At 30.9% G+C, this 23,749-nt stretch overlaps 1 protein-coding gene across 1 annotated transcript in view; it reads left to right on the top strand.

Annotated features, from left to right (window-relative positions):
• LOC129216245 (kinesin-like protein unc-104) overlaps positions 1-23,749 on the top strand; it is a 105,136-nt gene that overhangs the window by 19,286 nt on the left and 62,101 nt on the right. The window contains exons 9-21 of the mRNA XM_054850443.1: positions 1,889-1,967; positions 2,057-2,135; positions 3,424-3,560; positions 6,165-6,197; positions 7,913-8,072; positions 11,074-11,155; positions 12,810-12,889; positions 13,277-13,368; positions 14,197-14,337; positions 14,431-14,472; positions 15,466-15,586; positions 16,934-17,006; positions 17,136-17,259. Coding sequence (XP_054706418.1) covers positions 1,889-1,967; positions 2,057-2,135; positions 3,424-3,560; positions 6,165-6,197; positions 7,913-8,072; positions 11,074-11,155; positions 12,810-12,889; positions 13,277-13,368; positions 14,197-14,337; positions 14,431-14,472; positions 15,466-15,586; positions 16,934-17,006; positions 17,136-17,259 — 1,243 coding nt within the window. The remainder of the gene's footprint in view (positions 1-1,888; positions 1,968-2,056; positions 2,136-3,423; positions 3,561-6,164; positions 6,198-7,912; positions 8,073-11,073; positions 11,156-12,809; positions 12,890-13,276; positions 13,369-14,196; positions 14,338-14,430; positions 14,473-15,465; positions 15,587-16,933; positions 17,007-17,135; positions 17,260-23,749) is intronic.

Genomic DNA, 23,749 nt, shown 5'->3' with positions numbered 1-23,749 from the left:
TTTTAAATGTTCTATTTCATTATGAAATTAGTGTTATCCTTACTGATTGGAGACTATAATCAGAGAACATAAAAAATATTAAAGTTTTCAGGTTAAGCTTCTTTTTCAAATTCAGTCTTTATTTTTGCTATTGATTTGTAATGTTGCTTTGCTGAGCAACTTTTATGTTTATATATATATATATATATATATATATATATATATATATATATATATATATATATATATATATATGAACTATTTTCTAAAAAAAAAAAACTTTGGCTAGAGCTTAGTCCAGTGGTATTGCTACTAGTGGTGGTGGTGGGGGGGGGCAGTCCACCCTGGGTGTCACCCGTCAGGAGAGTGACACCCAAAGTGGAATTGCAAGTTTTGAAAAAAAAAAACAAATACTTCAGCTCAGAAAGTTTCCCCCAATATTTTAATATTTACTCTATCAAACGCAGTTGCATCAGCACGCAGGAGGGCAGAGGTGCTTTCATTGTGAGACACCCTCAAGAGGGGGGGGGGGACTGATGCCAAAATGGATTTAAGAGTTTGTAAAAAGTATAAATATTTCAATTCTCAATTTTTTCACAACATTTTAAATAGAATTTAATCTATCATGCAGAGTAGCATCACAAAGGGGGGGGGGGGGGGGTTGCACCAGCTGACATCCTTTTGGGGGGGGGGGGTTACACCCAAAATGCATTTGAGAGTTACTGAAAAATTTAAAAACGGTTCTAAAACTGTAAATAGAGACTCACAGATTAGTTGTTATTGGTGAAATCTTTTTTTTTTTCATCTTGGCTTTCTAAAGAGTAGTTTTAATTGCATTTTTAGAGCTTCTATTTTGAAAAATTGTTGGTCCTCTAAACGTTTCTAAAGATGGCTAACAGACACGATTTTAAGAGGTCAATTTTGAAAATTGCCGATGATTAGCCCAGGAACCTAACATCCTCTCGACCTTATTTCTTGTAGATACAGTAAAACACCTCCTAACGGACTCCCCTCAACTGCGGACACTCCTCTTATGCGGACAATGTTTAATTTCCCAATTCCAAGGCAAATAACATTATTAAACCCCTGTTCTGCGGACACCCCTTTATTAAGGATAAAAAAATTTGTCCCTTTAGTGTCCGCATTACATTAGTTTTACTGTACATGCAAATGTTCAGGGGCGTGTACAAGGGGGAGGGAGAAGGGACAGCTGTTGGCCTGGGCCCGAGCCTGAAGGGGGCCCAATATTTTTAAAATGAGTGGTGAAATATGAGGGTAAACTATATGAAGGGGGACCCGTCAAAATCATTTGGGACGGGCCCCAAAATTTCTGTACACACCCCTGCACATGTTCATATTTTATCATTTGATAAAATTCAGAACTTCATTCGATAAATTGGGAATTACCTCCTCCCAAAAACTAGTTTGAGATGCCTCTGATCTTACTACGTCCATTCAACTGTATTTGAACAGCTATGTTATTTTCTTTCTTCTTACTATCTTCCTTTACTCTTTTCACTCAAATCCAATAACTTTTTCTGAAGTTATCATTATTTATTGTAAGAATTTCAGTTATATATAAAACTTTGTAGTGTAATGGCAGCTGAAACTTAAAGTAAAATTTAAATCCAAGTAACTTTAAAAACTTTTAAGTTTTGATGTTTGCCAAAAGAACATATCTGTACTCTCGTATCATCTGGATGTCCAGGTAATGAAGTTTGACCACATGTTTATTGTGTATGAATATATATATAGAAATTTTTTAAAATATATATATTAATGTTATTTTTATTTTTATTTTCATGCTTCCATAGGCGGTAAGTTTATTAATATGTGTGTAGATATTAGTGTTTAATATAAAATTTATGAAGTTTGTTATCTCTTACTACTGAATTTTTATTTTCTTTAGGCAACAAAGAAAAAGAAAAAAGCAGATTTTATTCCATATAGAGATTCAGCGTTAACTTGGTTGCTTAGAGAAAACCTTGGTAAGAATATATATTAAATTAGATTTCTTAGTAAAATTTTTAAATTATATGTATGCAAATTTTATTGCATTGCTTTTTCTTGCACTCAGGTGGAAATTCCAAAACTGCTATGATTGCAGCTATTAGTCCTGCTGATATTAATTATGATGAAACATTAAGTACTTTAAGGTATGTCATGATGCAAAATTTTAATGTATTTAATTCAAATATCGTAAAGTTTGTGCTGAAATAGATTTGAATATGATGTGCGTAGGGAAAGAAGTTTTATTCTTACCTCACATTCAGATAATTGGTTTACATTATTTTATTTAAAAGTCATGTAAAGGTGAACTTCCTAAAAATATACTTAATCATTTTAACTTAATGTTTTATTTAGTTTAGTATGTTTTCATTTGTTTTTTGCATGCTGCATCTTATTTTCACTTACCTTTATGGATCAATAAATGTATATGTATTACTAAAGTTATAAAAGTGATTGAGATAAAATATAAAGTAAAAATAAATTTAAATAATTGTGGAATGAATATGAGCATAGAGAAAGGGCTCTGAAGTATGTTTAGTCAAATGAGGTAGTGAGAAGCAAAGGGATGTAAGTGGCGAAATTAAAAATTTGGAGATAACCTGTGCAAATGGTAGCTGAAACCCTCCTCTGTCTTGGGGCAAGAGATAGTACTAGTAGCCTGGTAGGTGCTGCTGTACAGCATACTGCCATCTTTATACGCGTTTTACTCAAAACTTGAAAATTTCCACTTGCATCCCTTTGCTTCTCACTGACTCAAATGTAGTTTTCTAAAAATATGTGATCTATATCGCTAAACATTTTATTTAGCCATAAGAATTTTTTGTTATAGAAATAAAAAATATATATATTTAATAGCTAAATATTTTTAAATTAGAGTAGTTCAAAAATATTTAGCCATTGCATTTGGTACAGTAATGTCAAAATATTATTTTCAACAACAAAGACAAAATTGAGATATCAGGTTTAATACTTTGTAAGTAGTAAGTAAGTAACAGATTATTGTATTTTTTAAGGTAAATTTTTTTTTTAAATTCATATCATTTTATAGAAAAAAAAATATTATTTTTCAGCACACAATGAAAATAGTCACCATTGCTCTCTTGTTTACTGTTATTTCCAGAATATGGTTACGTTTAAAAAGCTTAATATATTTCTAAGCATGATTTTAACTGAATGAAGAAATGATTTGTTTCCTAATCAATATGGCTTTTTGAAATAATAATAATAATAATAATAATAATAATAAACAGCTTGAGATGCTTAAACTATTTAATTTTGTCAAGATGTTGAGAAATAATTTAATATGTTTTGATCAAGATTTTGTCTAATTTATATTAATAGTAGTCTTTTGAATTTGCAAGAACTCAATTCTCGTGAGTTATTTTAAAAATATTGTAATAAGTTTAGTGCTTACACAATTTTTTAAACAACTAGATATGCTGATCGAGCTAAACAGATTGTTTGCAAAGCTGTTGTCAATGAAGATGCTAATGCCAAAATTATCCGTGAACTTAAAGATGAAATTGAAAGACTCAAAGCAATGCTCCGAGCTGGTGGTATTGATGCTGATGGTAAATAGTTCTTGAATATAAAATATGTCTTAAGTTTTGATATGTAACCATTATCAAATATTTGGCAAAAAACAGAAGTTGTTGAGTTGAGTTAAATTTCATAATACTTAGCATATTATGTTGATTTTTCTTCTTCAAAGTTCTAAGTACAGTAGAACTCAAATTATATAAATTTCAACTATCTGAATTATATACATCATGCATATTATATACAACTATCTGAATTATTATAACTTACTGCAAAATATCTGAATTGCTTTCAAAATTTCTGAAAAAACAAATGACATTAACATTCTGAGATTTACAAAATAATGATTCTGTCTACATATTCTATTGCTCTCCCAGAGCTAGTGTATTGGGATGATAAATTACTGTCTCATAGCTTCTATTATTGGCTTCTAATGTGCAGCACTGGTTAGTATGCTTAACATGTAAAAGTATCATCTTTGATTTGATTAATTAATAGCTAGTTTTCTTTAAAAATAGTTTATTTTCCCCCTTTTTAGCCTACTTTTCCAGTAAAAGTCAGAAAAAGAAGAAAAAAAGCATGAAAGAAGGCTTAATGCATCTTAAAAATATTGCAAAAAACAAAAAAAAGTCAAAAATAAATGTAATAATTAAATGAATATCGAAAAATTAAAAATTGGAAAGTAGGGTATTGAGATAAGGGAAAATGTCTGTCTGTCTGTCCCCCCCCTAATAACTTTTGAGTGAATAGTCCGATTCAAACAAACTTTTTTTGTTCGAAAGATCTCGACGAGGACACCTCATTCCTATATTTCATTTTTTGATTTGAACTGCTTTTTGTACGATTTTGAACAGTTAAAAGAAACTTAACATCAGCGCCTACGGGGAAATTCAAGGCTTTTCCGAACTGTGAGGCGAATTTGCTTTAAACAAACTTTGTAGGAAAAAGCTTTTGATGAAAAACTTGTATATAAACTATCTTTTTGATTTGAACAATTTTCCGTTCAATTTTGAACAGTTCAAATCCCTTAACATTAGCGTCTACGGGGAAACTAAAAGTTAATGTAGATAGATTACGTACTTGAAGGCGGATATACTTCAAACAAATTTTGTTGGAAATAGCTCTTGACGCCAAACACCAGACTCCGACTCCTAGAATTTAAAGGCACACAATTAATCGAACTCCGTCTCCCCGACTTCGACTCTGATTTCGTAGCTTTGGCAAAAATTTATTCACGAAAGACAAATGATTGACTCCGATTCTTAGTTATTCGACTCCGACACCCCAAAATGAGATCGACTTCGACTCCACAGCTATGGTTTTAACTGTGAAATAATTATTGTTGATATGACTTGTTTTTTTTTTCATGCTAAAGTTTTAATTCAGGTATTCAGTTTTTGGCAGATAAACTCAAAATCATTTATGTTTCTACATAAAAATATGTGCAGACGTTTTTTTTTTTTTTTGAAAATGAAAATTATTTCTTTAAGTTGACATTTTATTGTTTTTATTTATTTTCGTAAGTGCATTAATTCATTAAAAAAATTATTTTTGGCAGCAGGGGAAAAAGAAATTATTTTTTTAATATGATGTATTTATTTTATTAATTTTAATTATTATTCTTTCATTTTGAAAGCTGTTAAAAAAATTTTTAATGGAAAAAGTGCATTAGTTGCTTTGTTTAAAAAGGTGCTGCTATTTTATTTGTTTGTTTTTTGAGAATATTGATCAGGTACTAGAAAGTAGTATGGGAATACGGGAAAGTAGGCTCGTTTAATTCTAGACGGAACTTCTTGTACATTTTTAGCTATAAGTTACCTCCCTAAGCCAGGGCTAAGGCCAGAACCACATGCAATATACCAGACAGCCCAGTTATTACTTCCAGAGACTGTAATTTTGTTCTGACTAGAACTTATCAGTCTGAAATAGTGAATTACCAAACTGGAGGCTAATGTCATCTCATTGAAGCTGAGAGCACCAATAAACTGGTAGATAAAGTGAATTTATCTCACCAGTGAGTGTCCACAGCATGGTGCGGTTTGACTCAAAAATTGATCGCAAAGCTTGGGTATTACCAGAAAGTTGCCGCCACTAAACCAGGGCTATGGCAGAACCATATGTGTGTGCAATAAACCAGACAGCTCAGTTATTACATCCAGATACTACAGTTTGGTTCTTATTAGAACTCATCAGACATACAGTAGTTAATTAAAAAAAATAGACCTTTTTTTCAGAGAAAATCCAACTATCTGAATTTTTGATTATGTGAATGGGGTCGAGTCTCAATTGATTCGAATAATTTGGGTTCTACTTTAATACATAGCTGCCAATTTTCTGTTTTAGTGAACAGTTTTAATTCTCAAGTAATATTATATCCAGAAAAAAAATCTTTTGTTTAGCCAATTTTATGGAGCATTTAACTTTTCTTATTTGTTCTCTAGCAAAAAATAATTTGCTGTTTTTAATGTTAACTTTGAGTTCAAAATTAACAGTTATTGCCATTCCCATATATATTTAATGCTGACATATTCGCACAACCTTTCTGTTTTTTTAAATCGAGAAGTTGGCAGGTATGTTTGTGTGTGAAATATGTTTTGAACAACTTCCCTAACCCCTTTCACTGTTTTGCTCTTTAGCTGTCGATGGAATGAATAACTATTGCAAAGTCAGTAAGTGATATTTCGCTGTGTATCAGCTTTGCATATCAGAATAGCATTTGGCTTTGCTTGATAGATGTGATTTTCTTAAGTCTACCAAGTATAGATTGCTGCTTTTTAGTCCGGGACAATACAGAAACCTAACCATTAAAGTAGTGCTGCATTTGGTTTTTGCTAATCAATGTAAAGCTGTGTGCTATAATTTTATGCCTATGCATGAATTGCTCTTATGGCCATGTGCTTTCATTTACATGTGTGTAATCTTTTATTGAAGGCATTGGTCAGCATACAGCTTATTTAACAGACGCAGTTAAAACACATCAAGGGTGTAAAAAATGTACAAATATATGAGCTTAACAGAACTTTTGTTTGATTTTTCTCTGAAGAGTTGATTAAGTGACATTTCAACTGCAGAACATTTGGTATAGAACTGACTTATTCGTTACTGTCAAGGACCAAAATAAAAATTGGCAGTAAATGCTTTCTTAATGGGCATGGACAGGGGTGACGTTTTTCCATATTGCTGGAGTAATAAAATCAAGTTTTACCATGTTTATGATATTTATTCAACTGCTTTATTTTTAAGTTATTCTCAAATTAACAAAAAATATGAAATATTGTCCCAGTGAAGCTACATACTACTGGTTTTAAATTAACAAAAAAATACAAAGTGTCAACCTGGTTACTGGTTTTAGACTCATTATAAATTTTCTTTCCACACATGGTTCATTTTAGTAGTAGCCTAAAGTATTTTTAATCTGAAATCATTTTTTTTTTTTTTTTTGTGATTGTATTTTCTTTCTTTAACTCTTACAACAAATGCTAACACGGTATTACATATAAAAGCTTTTCCAAGTGTAGTTTTCTGTAGATTTAAATGTGTAACATATCAGAAAATTTTAATTTTCTAATAGGCTCCTTTTTACATGTATGTACAGTACATGTCTCCCTATGGTTATTTGCAGTTAGAAAAGCTTTAGAATAGCAAAAGATTTGGCTTTTCAAATTTCAACTAAAATAATTTTTTAGTTATAAAAAATATGTCCTCATGCAAGGAAGTAATATATTGTTCACATCGATTTCTTTTCTTGAACTATACCGTCTGTGAGCAAGCAATCTTCCATACTTTTGTTTGTGGTAAAAAGTTGACACAAAGTTTTTTTTTCCCATTGGGAACATAAAACTTTTCTTCATTTAGCTCGAACTTGTTCTTTAAGTGCTCTAAGAAAGCAGGACATTTTTTTTGTTTGTCATTACTACAAAAGGATGCAAAGTACCTATATTTATTATTCATTAATTTGAGAAAGACAAAGACACATACTGCTGAGTGCAGGTAAAGGGCAGTAACTGCAAATTTTTCTTTTTTTTTTTTTGCATATTTGTCATCTATTATAAGTTAGCTCTACTGTACATGCTTGCTTATTTGGTTTTCACTGAAAAAAAGGCACGAAATAAACGTCTAATTCCAACATTTTCCCATTATTAGTATTGGATCCATGTATCTTCAAATATTCAAAAACTTATTTCTGCAGACAGCGCCGTTTACCTGCCCATGGCATCATACTTTGCTGTAGTCATTCAACATTTTCTTTCACACTTTCATTTTAAACACATTACTTTTCAGTTTCATTTCAGAAATAATGCTTAATTGCTCAATCATTTAGGTACTTAAAGCTCTTTTTTAGTGGTACCTTTTTGCATGCTATATTTTTGCTTTCATATTCTAGATGAAAACAACAAAAATGCAATCAACAAGAAGAAACGTAGTGTGTCATCAAGTGGAGAAGATGTTATAGAACAGTTACAAGAATCTGAGAAACTTATAGCAGAATTGAATGAAACTTGGGAGGAAAAGCTCAAAAAAACAGAAGCTATTCGACTGCAAAGGTATCGTTTTGTTCTCAGACAAAAGAATTTTCTTCCTAACATTTTTCTGTGTTGTGTCAAAGCAAAATTCTGTGTTTTGCTAAAAAATTTCTAAGACAAATCATGATATACTGAGTAAAAGTTATATTATAAAATTACATGTAATTTTGAGATGTAGAACTTTCTGTACAACTATATGATTTTTTGTGATTGTTGCCTTGAAAGTAGGTCTCAAGCTTCTAACTTCATTTAAATTTTAAATACTCTTGGAATTAAATATGATTTTAATAAATGAACAATTTATACCCTAATTTAGTAAAACAACCGCCCAATATAACGCCCAATCCATATTTGCAGCTAAACAAATCTACTGAAGAGTATTCTATGTAATCCATTTGCTATAGGGTCATTCCATATCAAGTGATCCAAAGTTTTTTCCCTCACCTTTTTGTACTTCTTTGAAATTTGGCTCATCAATTGTACCCTTTGAGGTAATCAAAAGTTCAAATTTTTAGATTTTTATCTCTATTATTTTTTTATTTATGACACTTTGATTTTTCGAAAAACCCTCTTTTTTTTTCATGGATGTTTGAACATAAAATGGACAATAACTCAGCGCCAAATATAGATAGAAAGATTTGGTTAAAAGCATTTTAAAGTACATTAGTTGCTGTTTAATTGGATATGCAACATGACTAATTTCAGAAAGTTTTTAATTTTTAAAAAATGAAATTTAAATTTTAAATTTAAATTTCTCAGAAAAGGTATAATGAATTTTTTTTAAAAATTCTCAAAAATTTGTGTGTATTTTATCTTCATTTGTGCAAAGTTTCAAGTTGGGATCTCAATGGGATCATATTTTTATACATTTTTAAATAAAATTTGACTTTTGAAATAATGACATTTTTCAGATTCTAACTAGTTAAATATAGGGTTCTCTTACTAAGGATGGTCTAGTAAGTAGTAATTGATCATGTCTATGCTTGAAATGAGCTGACATGAATTTGTAGATTGGTACCCCCCCCCCCCCCTGCCACACAACCACTTTTTATCTTTTTTTTTTTTTCAAAACTGTATTAAAAAAAAAAAAGCTGGCACGTAAGAGTTATAATCATAATAAACTGGGATGCACGCTGCTAAACATCAGCAGTGACTAAGGCTTATAAAAGGGGGGGGGGAACTAAAAGTCAGAAAAACTTTAACAGACAAATAGAACCACTCATTTGCAGCTTTTTTTTTCTTTCGAAGAGTGGGACGATAGGGGGAGGGGGAAAGGGAGGGGGAAGAGCAATCTGGAATGAAACTTAACAACATGGAAGGTTATGCTCAAACTAGCAAAATTTGTTTGATCTATAACTGCTTTTAATATATGCATAAATAGATCTCGCTGCATTGCTCTCCTTTACAACTGAAACTAAAAAGAAAACTAGCATTAAAGAAAAGAAGACCGCCGCACTCCAAATGTTGTAGAAAGACAGTTTTATGCGGAGATACATATATGCTCTCTTTTACAACTGAAGTTAAAAGAAAGCTAGCATTAAAGCAAAGAAAAAAACAGCTGCACTCTAAATGTGTGGAAAGACGTTTAGTTTTATGCGGAGAGACATATGATCTGATATTTAGATTGAATTTTAGTTTAGTGTGAAAAGAATGAAATAAAATGGGGGGAAACACTCCTACTTTGCTATGAACTTGGGGCAAACTATTTCTTTCCTCCCTCCAAAATTGAAAGTTGGCGCAGGGGTAGGGGATGAAATGAATCATAACTTTCCTTATCAGATAGTGAATTAATCAAGTAAATTTTGTGAAGTTCGGATTGAAAAAGAAACACTTGGTCCGAAAAAAAAAGCGTCAGGTGAGACGTGATACTATTATAGTGTTAATCGTATGTGTGAGTGGGGGGGGGGGGGGAATGTACTTGGTCTTGCTTTAAAGAAGAACATTTACCAGCTTTTTATATGCTTTCTATTCATTTTGTTTTATTTTATTAATTTATTTATTTTTTGCGTTTTGAAAATAGTTTTGAAAAAAAAAAAAAGTGGTGGTGCTGGGGGGAAAGGCTTTTTCTTGCTTTAAAGAAGATTATTTACCAAATTTTAATAAGTTTACTATTTATTTTGTTTTATTTATTTATTTATCTAATTTTAATTTTCGAAATGTTTTGAAAAAAAATTAAAAGTGGTGGTGGGGGGGGGGGCTTACCAATCTACAAATTCATGTCAGCTCATTTCAAGCATAATCATGATCAATTACTACTTACTAGACCATCCCCAGTAAGAAAACCCCATATTTAACTAGTTAGAATCTGAAAAATGTCATTATTTCATAAGTCAAATTTTATTCAAAAATTCATAAAAATATGATCCCATTGAGATCCCAACTTGAAACTTTGCACAAATAAAGATAAAATACACACAAATTTTTGAGAATTTTTTTAAAAAAATTCATTATACCTTTTCTGAGAAATTTAAATTTAAAATTTAAATTTCATTTTTCAAAAATTAAAAATTTTCTGAAATTAGTCATGTTGCATATCCAATTAAACAGCAACTAATGTACTTTAAAACGCTTTTTACCAAATCTTTCTATCTATATTTGGTGCTGAGTTATCGTCCATTTTATGTTCAAACATCCATGAAAAAAAAGAGGGTTTTTTGAAAAATCAAAGTGTCATAAATAAAAAAATAATAGAGATAAAAGTCTAAAAATTTGGACTTTCAATTACCTCGAAGGGTACAATCGATGAGCCAAATTTCAAAGAAATACAAAAGGGTGAGGGAAAAAATTTCCCAAATTTTGGATCACTTGACATGGAATGACCCTATAGTGACAACAGGATAAATCATAAGTCCCAGAAGAATTACTTACCCAAAAAATAATTTTTTCCTTTTGTTTTCCCCCTCTTTTTTATTGTAAGATATATCTATTATGATTGATACATGCTAAAAAAAATTTTTTTCAAGCACCTACATGTTTTAAAATCTGCGTTTTCAAATACTTTATTAACGCTTTTTTTATGCAGAGAGGCTGTTTTTGCCGAAATGGGAGTAGCACTAAGAGAGGATGGGGACACTGTTGGGGTGTTCTCCCCCAAAAAGGTAAAGGTGTGTTGAAACTTTGTACTTCTCATAGAATTAAAATTTTTATTTCTTGCAGTTTTTCTGGAGTGAGGGGATATATATCCACAAATAATGTCACGCTTTATGGGGAGAGGGAAGTTCATAAAATTGTAACGAAGGGGAAGGGGGGTAACAAGAAATGACATCATGCGTTTTTTACAAGAATCTTATATAATTAAAAACTGAGCGTATCTATGTATGTCCAAGCTTCTTCTCCCGAACAACAGTGAACTGACCATCGAACCAGGTATCGATGGATTCGTAATTTTCCCGTCTTCATGTTTGGCTATTTAACATAATCCTTGGATAATAATTAGCGGAGATATCATTTAAAAACTATTAATTATGATGCTTGGATTTCGACATAAAATCCCTAATTTTCGAAGGCTTTCCTCCATTCAAATTATTATTCAATGCTTCTTCTCAACTTTCCGCAACAATGCTTTTATTAAAATGTATAGCGGTGAAGAAAATCATTGAGATGAAAGATCTGTTGTCATTTTTGAACAGGTAAAATTCTTGTTTTTGTTTTGAATCTTTTCCTGTAATCAGGGGATTTAAAATGTTTACTTTTTGGGTTTTTTTCCCGCCATCTGCCGCAAAATTTCACTGATTTTTTTGGGTTTTTTTTGTTTTGGTTCAAGCCTGAGTGTTGAACTCGCGTCACTTGACGGGGGTAACTTATATTTTCGAAGTGGACCATGCAAAGCCGGGCGGCACAGCTAGTATGTTAATGAAAAATTGGGTGACATATGATAAGAGGGAGGGAGTAAGGAGAAGTGAATCTTTTTGACAGGGGGGGGGGGTGTCAAAAATGTTCAAATAAAAGTGTGACATCATTTGTAGACAATCCACAATGTGTATGTGTCTGAAATTCTTATTAAATTTATTAATTTTGAAAATAAGATGTATTTCCAAAATGATCTTAGTTTTACTTGCTGTATTCAACATATTCCCATTTCAAGCACCAGTGTTTTGTAGTCTTGTTGGGTATTTCCTCTGCAGTTGTTTGTTTTGGTAATGGAACAATTATTGCCTGTCTGCCCCTTTTAAACTATAAAATTCTTAATTTGTGCCTCACAAGTTATGCTTTAGGAATTTAAATTTGATTATTTTTATACATAATAAATATTTCTCCCAATAACTTTGTTAGTCTGTATGAAAATGTCGGATCATTTTTCAGTTCACATGAATTTTCCAGAGAAAAGCTACACATCATGCAAATATTTCTATTTAAAAACTAGTAAAAACTTAAAGAATTAGCATAGTTAACATTCCATAGAAGAAGTCTATTGAGAACTTTGGTAGTAGTAAAGAAAAGAAACTTAGTTCTTCAAATGTAATTAATGCTTTAACTGTTTGTGTATGCATTAAAGATGTAACTATAGCTGAACAATTGCATATGCAGCCAATAAAATTGATAAATGATGTAAAACAAAATTTGGTTTCCTATGCTGCTATCAGTAAAATTATTTGAATGACTCACAAGGTTTATTGTTTCAGTTATATGTTTAGATCTTCATAATAATTTTTATAATAATCCACTTATTACTAATTTAACTACTTTATAATTTAGTTTTATGAAGTTTAAAACTTCAATGTGTTTTTACTGAAATATTTCCATTCCCCTTTTTCTTAGACCCCTCATTTAGTGAACCTGAATGAAGACCCTCTAATGTCTGAATGTTTAATTTATTATATTAAAGATGGAATTACAAGGTAAATGCATTATTTCTACTTTAAAGATCAGTGTGTTTATAAAATTGCTTTTTGATTATAAAAGTGGCGTTCAAAACTTAAATGTGATTATGTCTAAACTTTCCCTTTTGTACTCAAACTTAAGAAAAATTTATGTTGTGTTATGATTGGAAGAATTTAAAACTAATGGATCAATTATAAATTTTAATTGTATGAACATTTTATTCAAATATGGTGTATAACAACACTGGAAAAAAAAAAAAAAAGTAAAATTGCTTATAATTTTATAAATTTGCTCATAAATGTTCCAGGTAGAAAAATATTTATTTTAAAAATAATGTCATTTTTCATCATTTATTTATTTTGCAGTTTGCTTTTTTTTTTACTGAATATTGTTTTAATTTACAGGGTTGGTCGACCAGATGCAAATGTACCACAAGACATTAAATTGACAGGATCTCATATATTAAATGAGCATTGTCTTTTTGAGAATTTTGAAGGTACTGATCCCAATACTTATCCAGCTTTCTACCTCTCATTTATACATCAAAATAGTACACTTTTTTGAAAATTTAATTTGGTCCTACTTAATTGCTGTTTAGTTTTGAAAAAAAAATAAATATTTTTGTGTGTAGTTTAAGAAGTTATTGCCTTTTGTTTTATTTAAATAGCAAAGCTTAAGCTATCCATGCTTTGTTTGAAATTAATGCAAGTATTAATTGCCCCCCCCCCCCAAACATGTCTTTCTTTTAGCATGCAGTGTTTTGTCTCATTATTCGTATAGCTGTACTATTAGTTGAGTGGTATGCATAGGCACTTAAAATAGTATCTTTATAGTATATTTACATAAGGTTTTGTTGAAGTAACTAATAGTTATTTTCTTTTCAGTTATAATAAATGAATCGATTATTTCAGAAAGGGGATAAGTCCAATGGATTCCCGTAGGACTTACCCCCTTTCTGAAATAATCGATACAAATAGTGTTGCAAACAGTTTTGTTTACAGATGCAAATAAACAAGATATTTGACTTTTTATATGAATTGTCCTGCTATGAAAAGGGGAAAACTATTAAAAGCTGTTAAAACAGCTTACAATTTTTTTTTTATTACGTGTAGTACAGTCTGCCTTTTGAACAATATGGTATTTATTTGCTTTTGACTTATTATTATCATCATCATTATTGTATCTTTTTATTGTTTTGATTTGATTTGTTTAGCAAGTTCACTATAGATCATAATCCATTGTGTTCCTTGCATTGCATAATATTGTCATGCTTTATGTACACTTGAATCATATTGTATCTATTTTTTTATTTTTCAAATATTAGGAACTGTGACCATAAAACCTTGCCCAAATGCAATGTGCTATGTGAATGGCAGAGAAGTAACAGATGCTGCTGTGCTTCAGACTGGTTCTAGGGTCATTTTAGGGAAATATCATGTTTTCAGATTTCAAAATCCAGAACAAGGTAATGCTTTTTTTTTTTTTGAGTTTGTACTAAGTTAGATATTTTTTTAAGCTAAATATTATGTTTGACACATTTTTTTCTCAAATTTTGCAGCACGAGAATGTAGAAAGTCATTTATTGAAACCACTCCTACTAGTAAGTATTTATCAGAATATATCATGTAAATTTCTCTGCTTTTTTTTTTTAACCCTTTTACAATGAAATCACATCCCAGTAGTTTTTTTTCATTCATAGAATTTAAGCTTCCTATGTCTAGCACACATCTGCAGAAAATGAATATTGTTTTTAATGTACTGTATTTCAACCTTTGTATTCCACTGGGTAATGTGTTGTAAAATAAAAAAAGGAAAAAAAAAATGAAATTAACAATTAAGTTTGATCTTTGAAGTTGGGTAACCTATAGAAGAATTTGAAACTTAACCATTTACTCCCTTTTTGCATATTAAAGCCTCGACTTTTTATGAATTTTTAATCCTTTGATAGGGCGACAAAATGCTTGCGCTGGAAAAGAAAAACTTAGATAAATAACTTTCTTATTTGTATAATTTCAGTGCAAAAAATCATATTAATACTAAATGAAATAAATAAATTAACTAAAAGGGAGAGCCAAAATGGGAAATGGAATTTTTAAAAGGAAATATAAATGAATTATATGAATTCATATGTTCACCATAAAGTTTCTGAAGCTGATGCATCTTGTTTATTTAGAAAAGAGTTTTTCATAAATTTGAGCTTTCTGTTCATTTTTATATATCTGTACCTGGGAAATAAAGGACACTAAGTCACAAGAACAAAATTGGATGTTAGATGAGTTTTAAGTTTATCTTTTGTGTTGATTTGGATTATACTTTATTGTCGTTTTGAGCTTACAAAATATTTTTCCTCCTCAAAACCTTAGTGCTTTAATACCTCTGAAGAGAGTATAAAAAGTTGAGAATGATGGTTATAAAATTTCAATTTCGAAAAAACAGACATAGGGCCCTTTGCTTTCCAGGTACAGATATGATTATTTAAACAAAATTAGTAGCCATTTAGTCACTGTAAAATGATTCCCAATTATGTTAGTGTAGGTTAATGTATATATCCTGTGAAATTTGCAATCAATATTTAATACATTTTTGAACTTAGGTATTTTACCTAAGGATTCTATTTTGAATCATCCAGGTGGTGATCCTGTTGATTGGACATTTGCACAACTAGAACTTTTAGAAAAACAGGGTATTGATCTAAAGATTGAAATGGAAAAAAAGTATGCAAAATTTATTTACTTTGACTATATTTTTAAGTGATTTTTAAATTTTGAACATTTTAAAGCCATACAATTTTAAATGCTTGTATTAGTAACCTCATTAGAAATTAAACAAAACTCTTATTGAATGCCAGGCATCTGTAAAATTGTACAAAATAAGAAAGAGGAATTATTACATATGCAAATATCTCAGTATTTCTGTAATATTTTTATTGTGTTAGAAATTTATTTTAGGATCTTAAATTGAATGAAAGAAAAATAAAGACATAAAATAAGTCTACATCAAAAAATCTATCAAAATGAATGACTGTCTGAGTGATTGCTGTAAAAAAAAGCATTGTATTCAAGTTACCCTAGTAATTCTGTAGTTGAGGCAAACCTAACCTAGCAGCATTGTAATGCTGTGGTTAAGATTTGTAGAAGCTTCACAATGCTATTAGGTTAGGTTGGTCCCAACTTTAGTTCCATGAAGGTCTCAAAGAAAAAACTTTGTAATATGGTCTGATCAATAATGTACCTTATTTCTGTCTACAGAAATAAAAAAGAGCTAGATAAAAAAAAAAAAAAACTAATGCAGTTTAAATTCATCCATTGTTTTTTAATTCAATTTCCTTTTATTGGAGAATACATATATTTTTTCTCCCTCTTAGCCTAATGTTATTAGTATTTTAATAGTGAATTGAAACAAAAATAATATTCAAATTTTGAAAATCATGTTGTATTGAACCGCAAAATATTGATTTAAACTTTTGTACTGTGTAATATCGAATCTGTGTTATAATGATCCTAAATTTTGTTCCTTGTAATATCGAAACTGTTGTACAAGTACCATGTTATATAAGGGACTCTTTAAATTAATTGTTTGAGTTTTGGTTTAAAAAGTTTTCCATTACTGCTGCAATTAAACAACTTCATTTTTTTTTTCTACACTTGTTGACTGGAATTTAATGGTAAAAAAAGTCAAATTAATATGGTTATTGCTAAACTAAATCTTTTTGTGTTGAAGCAAACAACACAAGAGAAGAGGATTTCTAAGTCCTGAAATACCTGTTTGCTTTTTTGATTTTTTTTTCTCACTACTTACCCTAGTTTTCTGTTGTGTTTGATTCTTGCATGAAGGTTTACTGCACATTTTTAAAATGAAACACATGACAGTCTACATCTGAGCCCTAGAAATAAAACAATAGTAAATTGATTATTTTATACAGATTTAAAAAGAACATTTTTCACTGAAAACATTTTTACTTTAAGTTTGTATTTGATGTAATATTGTTTAAGTGTTTTTTATTGAGAATATTTTTTTTTTTTGTAGAAATTGCTTAATGTGGTTTTTTACTTTGATTGCAGATTAGTAGCATTAGAAGAACAGTACAAAAAAGAAAAAGAAGAAGCTGATCAAATCTTTCAGCAAGAAAAAAAAGTAATTGTGTTTTTTTTTTAAATAATTAAAAATCAATTTCAATATTAAAAAAAAGAAAAATCCTACTATACTGTAGTTTCATTGAAAGATCGTTCTATATAAAAACATTTTTCAAAACCCAATGTATAGAATTATGAAGCGAAAATTGAAAGTCTTCAGAGGCAAGTGGAGGAACAGTCAATGATGTCTAGCATGTACAGCTCTTGTTGCATAAATGAACTAGAACTTACAACTGATGAGGATATCGATTATAGTAAGTACTTGCCTTTTTATGAGTAAACAAGTTAAGGCTGCTCTTCAGTGAGGGAAAACATTGAAGTTAGGGTGTAAATGACTTTCTTCCTTGAACGACGGGAGTGAACCTGAATCAAGTGATTGACACTTCAACAGCCAATGGAGTGGACGGTAACTGATGTAAGGCAGGAACACGTGACCTGTCACAGCTGTCATTGTTCTGGAGGGAAAGGAACCCCTAAATGACCCCCGTCGTGAAGAGCAATCAGGGAAATTAGCTGGCGGCCAAAACCTCACTTGAACAGTACCGACGCGAAGGTTGAACAGAACAGAGAATCAAGTCAGTACCAAAGGGTCTGCGGTAATTTTTGAAACAAAGTTTCTTTTTTTTTGGATATGCGTTCCCAGATTTTATATTCATGAAAAATTGATGAATGAAATGAAAATTTATCATAAATTGAACAGGAAAAACGATTGTCTTATTTTTTTTTTAAACGATGTTCTCAATTACCACGTCCGAATCTTATTTCGTTCATAAAGCTAATTCGTTTCTTGTCTGAAGTTTAATTAAAGAATGCAATTTTTTTGCGTTAGGATAGGATTATATATATATATATATATATATATATATATAAAAGGGAAAACATAAGAGGTATAAGCTTAGTGTAAAACTGTGGTGTAGTCCCGGAAAAAAAGGGTGAGGGGTGAGGAGGGATGATTACATATCGGTTATCGGATATTTACAGTCAAGAGGTGGAACGATGCTGATTTTATTTTTAATTATTGGGAGGACGGCAGAAATGGCGTAATCAGAAAACAATTTCTGATCAGGATATGGTTACATTTCAAAGAGGGGGAAGGATCCCGCTATTTTTAGTATATATATATATATATATATATATATATATATATATATATATATATATATATGGTCGAAAAAGGAATACTTCTGCAATTCGATGGAGGATATGCAACGCTGAACTGACATTTTTGTTAATTAATCAATTAATATTTTAGATATTTATTTATATTTTTCCGGTGATTCATCATGCACAGGGCTGCATTTGTTTACTATCAGTAAACAAATCATCCCGCAAAAACATAGATAATCAGCATGGTGACCAGAGCAGCATACACAAGACTAAATGATTAATATACTTCTTAAAATTGAAACTCTTTTTCAAAAATAATAATAATAATAATAATAATATTAATAATATTAATATTTTACGCATCAGACGAAAAGTGCAACAGGCTATAATAATAAGTAGTTGGTAAGTCTTTTATTGAAGTGTATTTTCGAAGCACGCAGTTACATGATGTTTGAGAACAGGGGCGGCAAATAGGGGGGTCAAGAGGGGGCGGTCGCACCCCCAAATTTTTTAAGCAGAATGATAGAAAATGGGTGAATTCAATTTATGTAAGTTGGAAATCAATGTTCATTAAAAAAAATCTCGCTGGTTCTCAGTAACTATTTGATGAAGCTCGACACATTCCCAGACTAGAAAAAGTGTTTTTCGTTATTTGGATGATAACTTAGAAATTCAAGAAGTATTTTTCGGCCTTTTCTCGGCTAAATATTTCATACTTGTGTGCCCAGTGTAATGATGGTATGTCCAATATGAGAGGCTCGTGCAAAGTGGTGTGGCTGCATGGTTTTCTCAAGAAAATTCCTTGATATTTTACATTCACTTTTACGCTCATTTTTTAAGTGTATATTTATTTAATGAGTGTTCATCGCTTTCTTTTGCTAGAAACACGTTTTAGCTGCTCAATGCATTATCTGCTTTCATAGAAACTTCTTAAAAATGCATGTGCTTATTGAATTAAAAAAAAAAAAAACGTATCAACAAATACCTTTTATGGGACTCTATAGTTATGCAATCTCGAAGTGACACAAGATGGTCTTCAAGAGTTAAAATCATAAAAACCTTTCTCTATAACTTCAAAGCAGTGATTTGACGACTGTGAGAATTATTGCAAAACGATTCTTTCAAAAGCTCATGCCCTTCAAAGCATGTATGACTTCGTTTGAATTTTTATTCAATTTGTTTCTATTGCGGAAAGTGTTTTAAAAATGCTTTACTCTATCAAAACATCTTCAATCCGCCACACTTAATTTTCGGACTATTCAAGCCACAGTTCAATCTACAATTGATCTGTGCGTTCATACTACCATAGTTCAATCTGCAATTGAAATTGAAAATAGATTTTACATAGATGCATATTTAAATCAATGGTGAAACGTTTTCAAAAAAATTCTTCCTCCGAGCCAATTTGAAAAAGGCGCTAAAAAAAGAAAAATCCACATGATGATGTGAAGTCAAACACTGATTTTTTAATATTTTGTATGAAGTAATAGATTGTTTTTCGAATAAAATTAACACAAGATTTGATGATAATTATTTTTCTGCATGGTTGGCTCTATATTATCTGGATTGGATTTTTTGAAAACGAAAAATAAAATGTTTCAATTATGAGTAAAATTTTTAGCACTAGGCAAGAAAAATTACAGGCAATATACCGACAGACCAGTTATCACATCCAGAGACTGCAGTTCCGTCCTTGTTGTGGACTCTTCAGCCTGGAATAGTGAATAACAGAGCTGGTGGTAGATGACATCTCATTGAAGCTGAGAGTGCCCACGAGACTAGATTATTCAATGATAAAAATTAAGCTCCTTGCAATTTTTTAAGTTGCCTGTGTGATTTTGAAGAGCAAGACATAAAAAGTGTTTTCATACATAACTTTGTTACTTCAATTATTTTTTAACTATTCCAATCAGCTCAGCTGGTAGAGAAAATTTTTTGTTAGGTTAGAGAAATATTTTCGAAGCACAATGAGCAAAAGAAAAAAAAAGAAAGAAAAAACCTTTTCTATTTAGCTGTACTGGCAAAACAGCACGACACTGGGTACTGATAGTAAGACGATTCCCTGCTCTTCCGAATTCCAAAAAACATGCATTAAAACTTTTCCAAAAGGTATAAAAACTTCAGTATCGAGATGTTTTGTATGATAACTTATTAGAAAATGAATCAGAATTTTAATTGCGTCTAAGCACTAATTTGTATTCATATTAAACCGATTTTATGACCACTTCTTGTTAGCTAATGTGTGTTTGTTACCGCACTGTGATAATACATATTTAAGAAACTCGACCCCCCAAATGAAATGCTGAAATGCCGCCCCTGTTTGAGAACATTTGAAAATACATTTCGTGGGTGGAATTACACGAGCAACAGGGAATTACTTGCAATAATGTACTTAAATTAAAAATACAAGCTGCAGTTTACTTGCAGTACACTTGGAACAATGTACTTCGACTTATTCAAATGCAAAATGTTAGGAGGAATAGAATAACTTTTTAAAACTTTTTTTTTTCTCTTCTCAGGTCTTTTTTTTTCTAATGGTTTTCAATTTTTGGTTACATTAGTTATGCATTGCTTTCTGCGATTCAAAATAGTGATAATAACAATAACAATTAATCAGAAATGCCTTTCTTTCTGCGGATACTATGGTGAGAAAAGCAACGGCTAAAAGCACAATTTTCAGAAAATTCATTCACGCTCACATTTCGAAATTAAATGAAACCTCTTTATTACCACACAATGTTGACAGCTTCGTGCAAACGAAGTCCTAAACTTGATAGCTGCACTCAATCAAGCTTTCATTGATGCAAATTATTGCAATCAATCAAACAATCGTAACAATTACGTAGAATATTCCCTACTTACGTCAATTGTTTGCTCGTAAGAACGTGAACAATGTCTTACATACGTAATTTATATTCAGAAAAAAATAACAGAATTGAAAATATAATCCGACATTTGCAAATCACACACATTAGTATACTATCCTTTAAATTTAAAAAATATTTCAATTTTTCTTTTTTTGTATAAAAGTATTCATGAAGCAGAATTTATAAATTGTTGAGTGTACTAACATTTATTGCTTTAATTTTTCTAATTTTTCTTTTTTTGATATCTTCTCGACTTCCCGGGGAAATTTTAAACTGTTAGCAAAATTAGGGTAACTCAAATAACTCTAGAACGTGGAAGAGAAATCTGTCAGGCCCAATAAAAACTTTTTGAATGATGTAAAAGACAGAAACACATGTATCTATCTCTATTGATAAAGATGTTCTTGATGTTCTTTCGACTTTATTTTTCTATGCTTTTAATGCAAACTCGTCTGTTCCACGTGTCTTCGCGAGCATGTCCCTCCTCCTGGGTGGTGAAGTTCATTTCCCCCGCTATCGACTTTACTTATTCCCGACCCTCTCGATTTTACACAATAGTTTTCAGACAAAAACAGCATTCAGTCAACAACGTCCAGCATCCAGCCCCTGGAATTCATTTGAATGTAGACGTCTTGTATTCAAATCATGACTTTTACAAATATAATTCGGATAGGAACCATTTGTAGAAATAAGAAATCCAACGAGTAGGGTTCTACCACAATTCGTGATTGTGGAAAACATAATGTAAATTCAAGACGTCAAAATTCAAATGAAAGCTTATGGGCTAGATGCTAAATGTTTCTTTCTTTTCTGTTTGGTATTAATTTTTTTTTTTTTTTGAATTTTCCCCCCCAATTTATGAATAATATTAAGTAATGATAATGTTTCAATGAAGCTTTAACACCATTTTAAATCGGGTGTTCCAAAATATCTTCAATTTTTAAATGTGTAAATTGTAAATAAAATATGCACTTTAAAAAGCATGAGCTTTGTGCAAGGAATAGATAAAAGTCAAAAACAACGTCTTAAAAGCACAAGTAAAAGATGTAAATTATAAGTGTAGAAAATGCATTGCTTGATTGAAAACTTGTGGCTATGTATTTGTTTTTGAATCCAGGATATTAAAAAACTTTGACATTTGACACTTTGAATTAAAATTCAACTAGAAATTTTGGTTTTTCGTACTAATATTCAAGCCCAATATATTGTATTTATGGTTCAGTTCCCTTCTTGTTGTTTACCTTTTTATAGCGAAATTGAAGCTGTAAACGAAATTGTTATTCGGTTCCTTAGACTTCACTATGAACAGGCGCGACTGCACAGTGCATACACACAAATATATATTGATAAAGACCGGCTAAAATTGAAAAACCTTAGGTTTCAGGGAAATTTTTTAGACGTCAGACAAATTATTTGTCTGAGCTTATGAAAATTTCAGTGTAACACGACTACCGAAAGATTCTTCGAACATTGTGTATTCATCCAGTTAAAAACAAAATGGTCAGTGTTCTCCCCCTTCCCCCATCAGTTCTCTAATTATCTGTAAATTTAAACCAGTGGTTCCCAATCTTTTGCACGTTGCGACCCTTTTTTGACCAAGTAAAGGACCTGTGATCCCGTAGCCTACATGTCAGTAAAGTATCGCTAGGTGTGGACCTAACCTGGCAACATTGTGAAAGCTACGTTAGATCCTACATTACAAAACTGCTATGTTAGATTCGATCCACTCCCAACTATGCTGTGGTAGGAATAATGTTTCGACCGAATAAGAAACGCTACACGACCCCATTTGGGGTCACGACCCTGGGAACCCACCCCTGCTTTAAAACAATTTTTTTATACTCATTCATGCTTTAAAGAAATGCAGGTATGTATCATTTTTCTCCTTAGAAAGTTTTCAAAAGAAAAATTCAGTGAAATCCTGTTACAACGTATATCAGTATAACCAAATACCCGTTTCAACCAAATAAGTTTTCAGTCCCGATTTTGAAGTTCATTGTTACTGAATTTCACTGTATTATGAATTACATGATCAATGTGTACATACCTTGTAAAGAATTTTTTACGAGTTTGGCTCGAGAAATTATTTTCAAAAATGCTTGTTGAGCTGTGGAAAGCATTTTATGCGTTTACATTTGTAATAACATAGTATAATATAGACAAAAATAGAGGAATACGGTTTTAGACCCCGGATTTTTTTTTTTTTTTTTTTTTTTTTAGAAATGGTCGCATTATTTCGAACAAAGTCTCAAAAGAGTGCTGGAAATATTTTGCCAGATTTTTTATGGAGCAAAATGTCAAACAGCATCTACCACCTTTTTCAACGAAATTCATTTTTTCTCGAATTTTAAACAATCAAAGAATGGATATTTCAAAAAAGCAAAAAGTACACGACACAGATAGAGGCTTGAAAAATACTCGGAAAAAAATTTACATGAAAACTTCAAAGGAATTTGTAAAACCTTCATCCAACTTTCCCCGCAGGTTAACATTGGATCCGTCGGCTTTCAGACTCTCAGTGAAAAGCATCCTTAAATTTGCTTATAAAGTAGCATTAATATACATATTTATCTTTCTTTGGATGCACCAGCTCCATTGTTTATGCCTTCTTGATGTAGTGGGGGTAGTGCATCCCCAGAAATAGAAATATTCATTAATGCTATATTATAAGCATACTTAAGATCATTTTAATCTTAATTATATCCGTGAATTAATTTGAATAACTCGGAAAGGTTCTTCACTGAAGGTCTGCGATGCAACTTTACGCAAA

The sequence above is a fragment of the Uloborus diversus genome, chromosome 2 (assembly GCF_026930045.1).
Source record: "Uloborus diversus isolate 005 chromosome 2, Udiv.v.3.1, whole genome shotgun sequence".
NCBI lineage: Eukaryota > Metazoa > Arthropoda > Arachnida > Araneae > Uloboridae > Uloborus > Uloborus diversus.
This window is presented reverse-complemented; position numbering and strand designations above follow the sequence as displayed.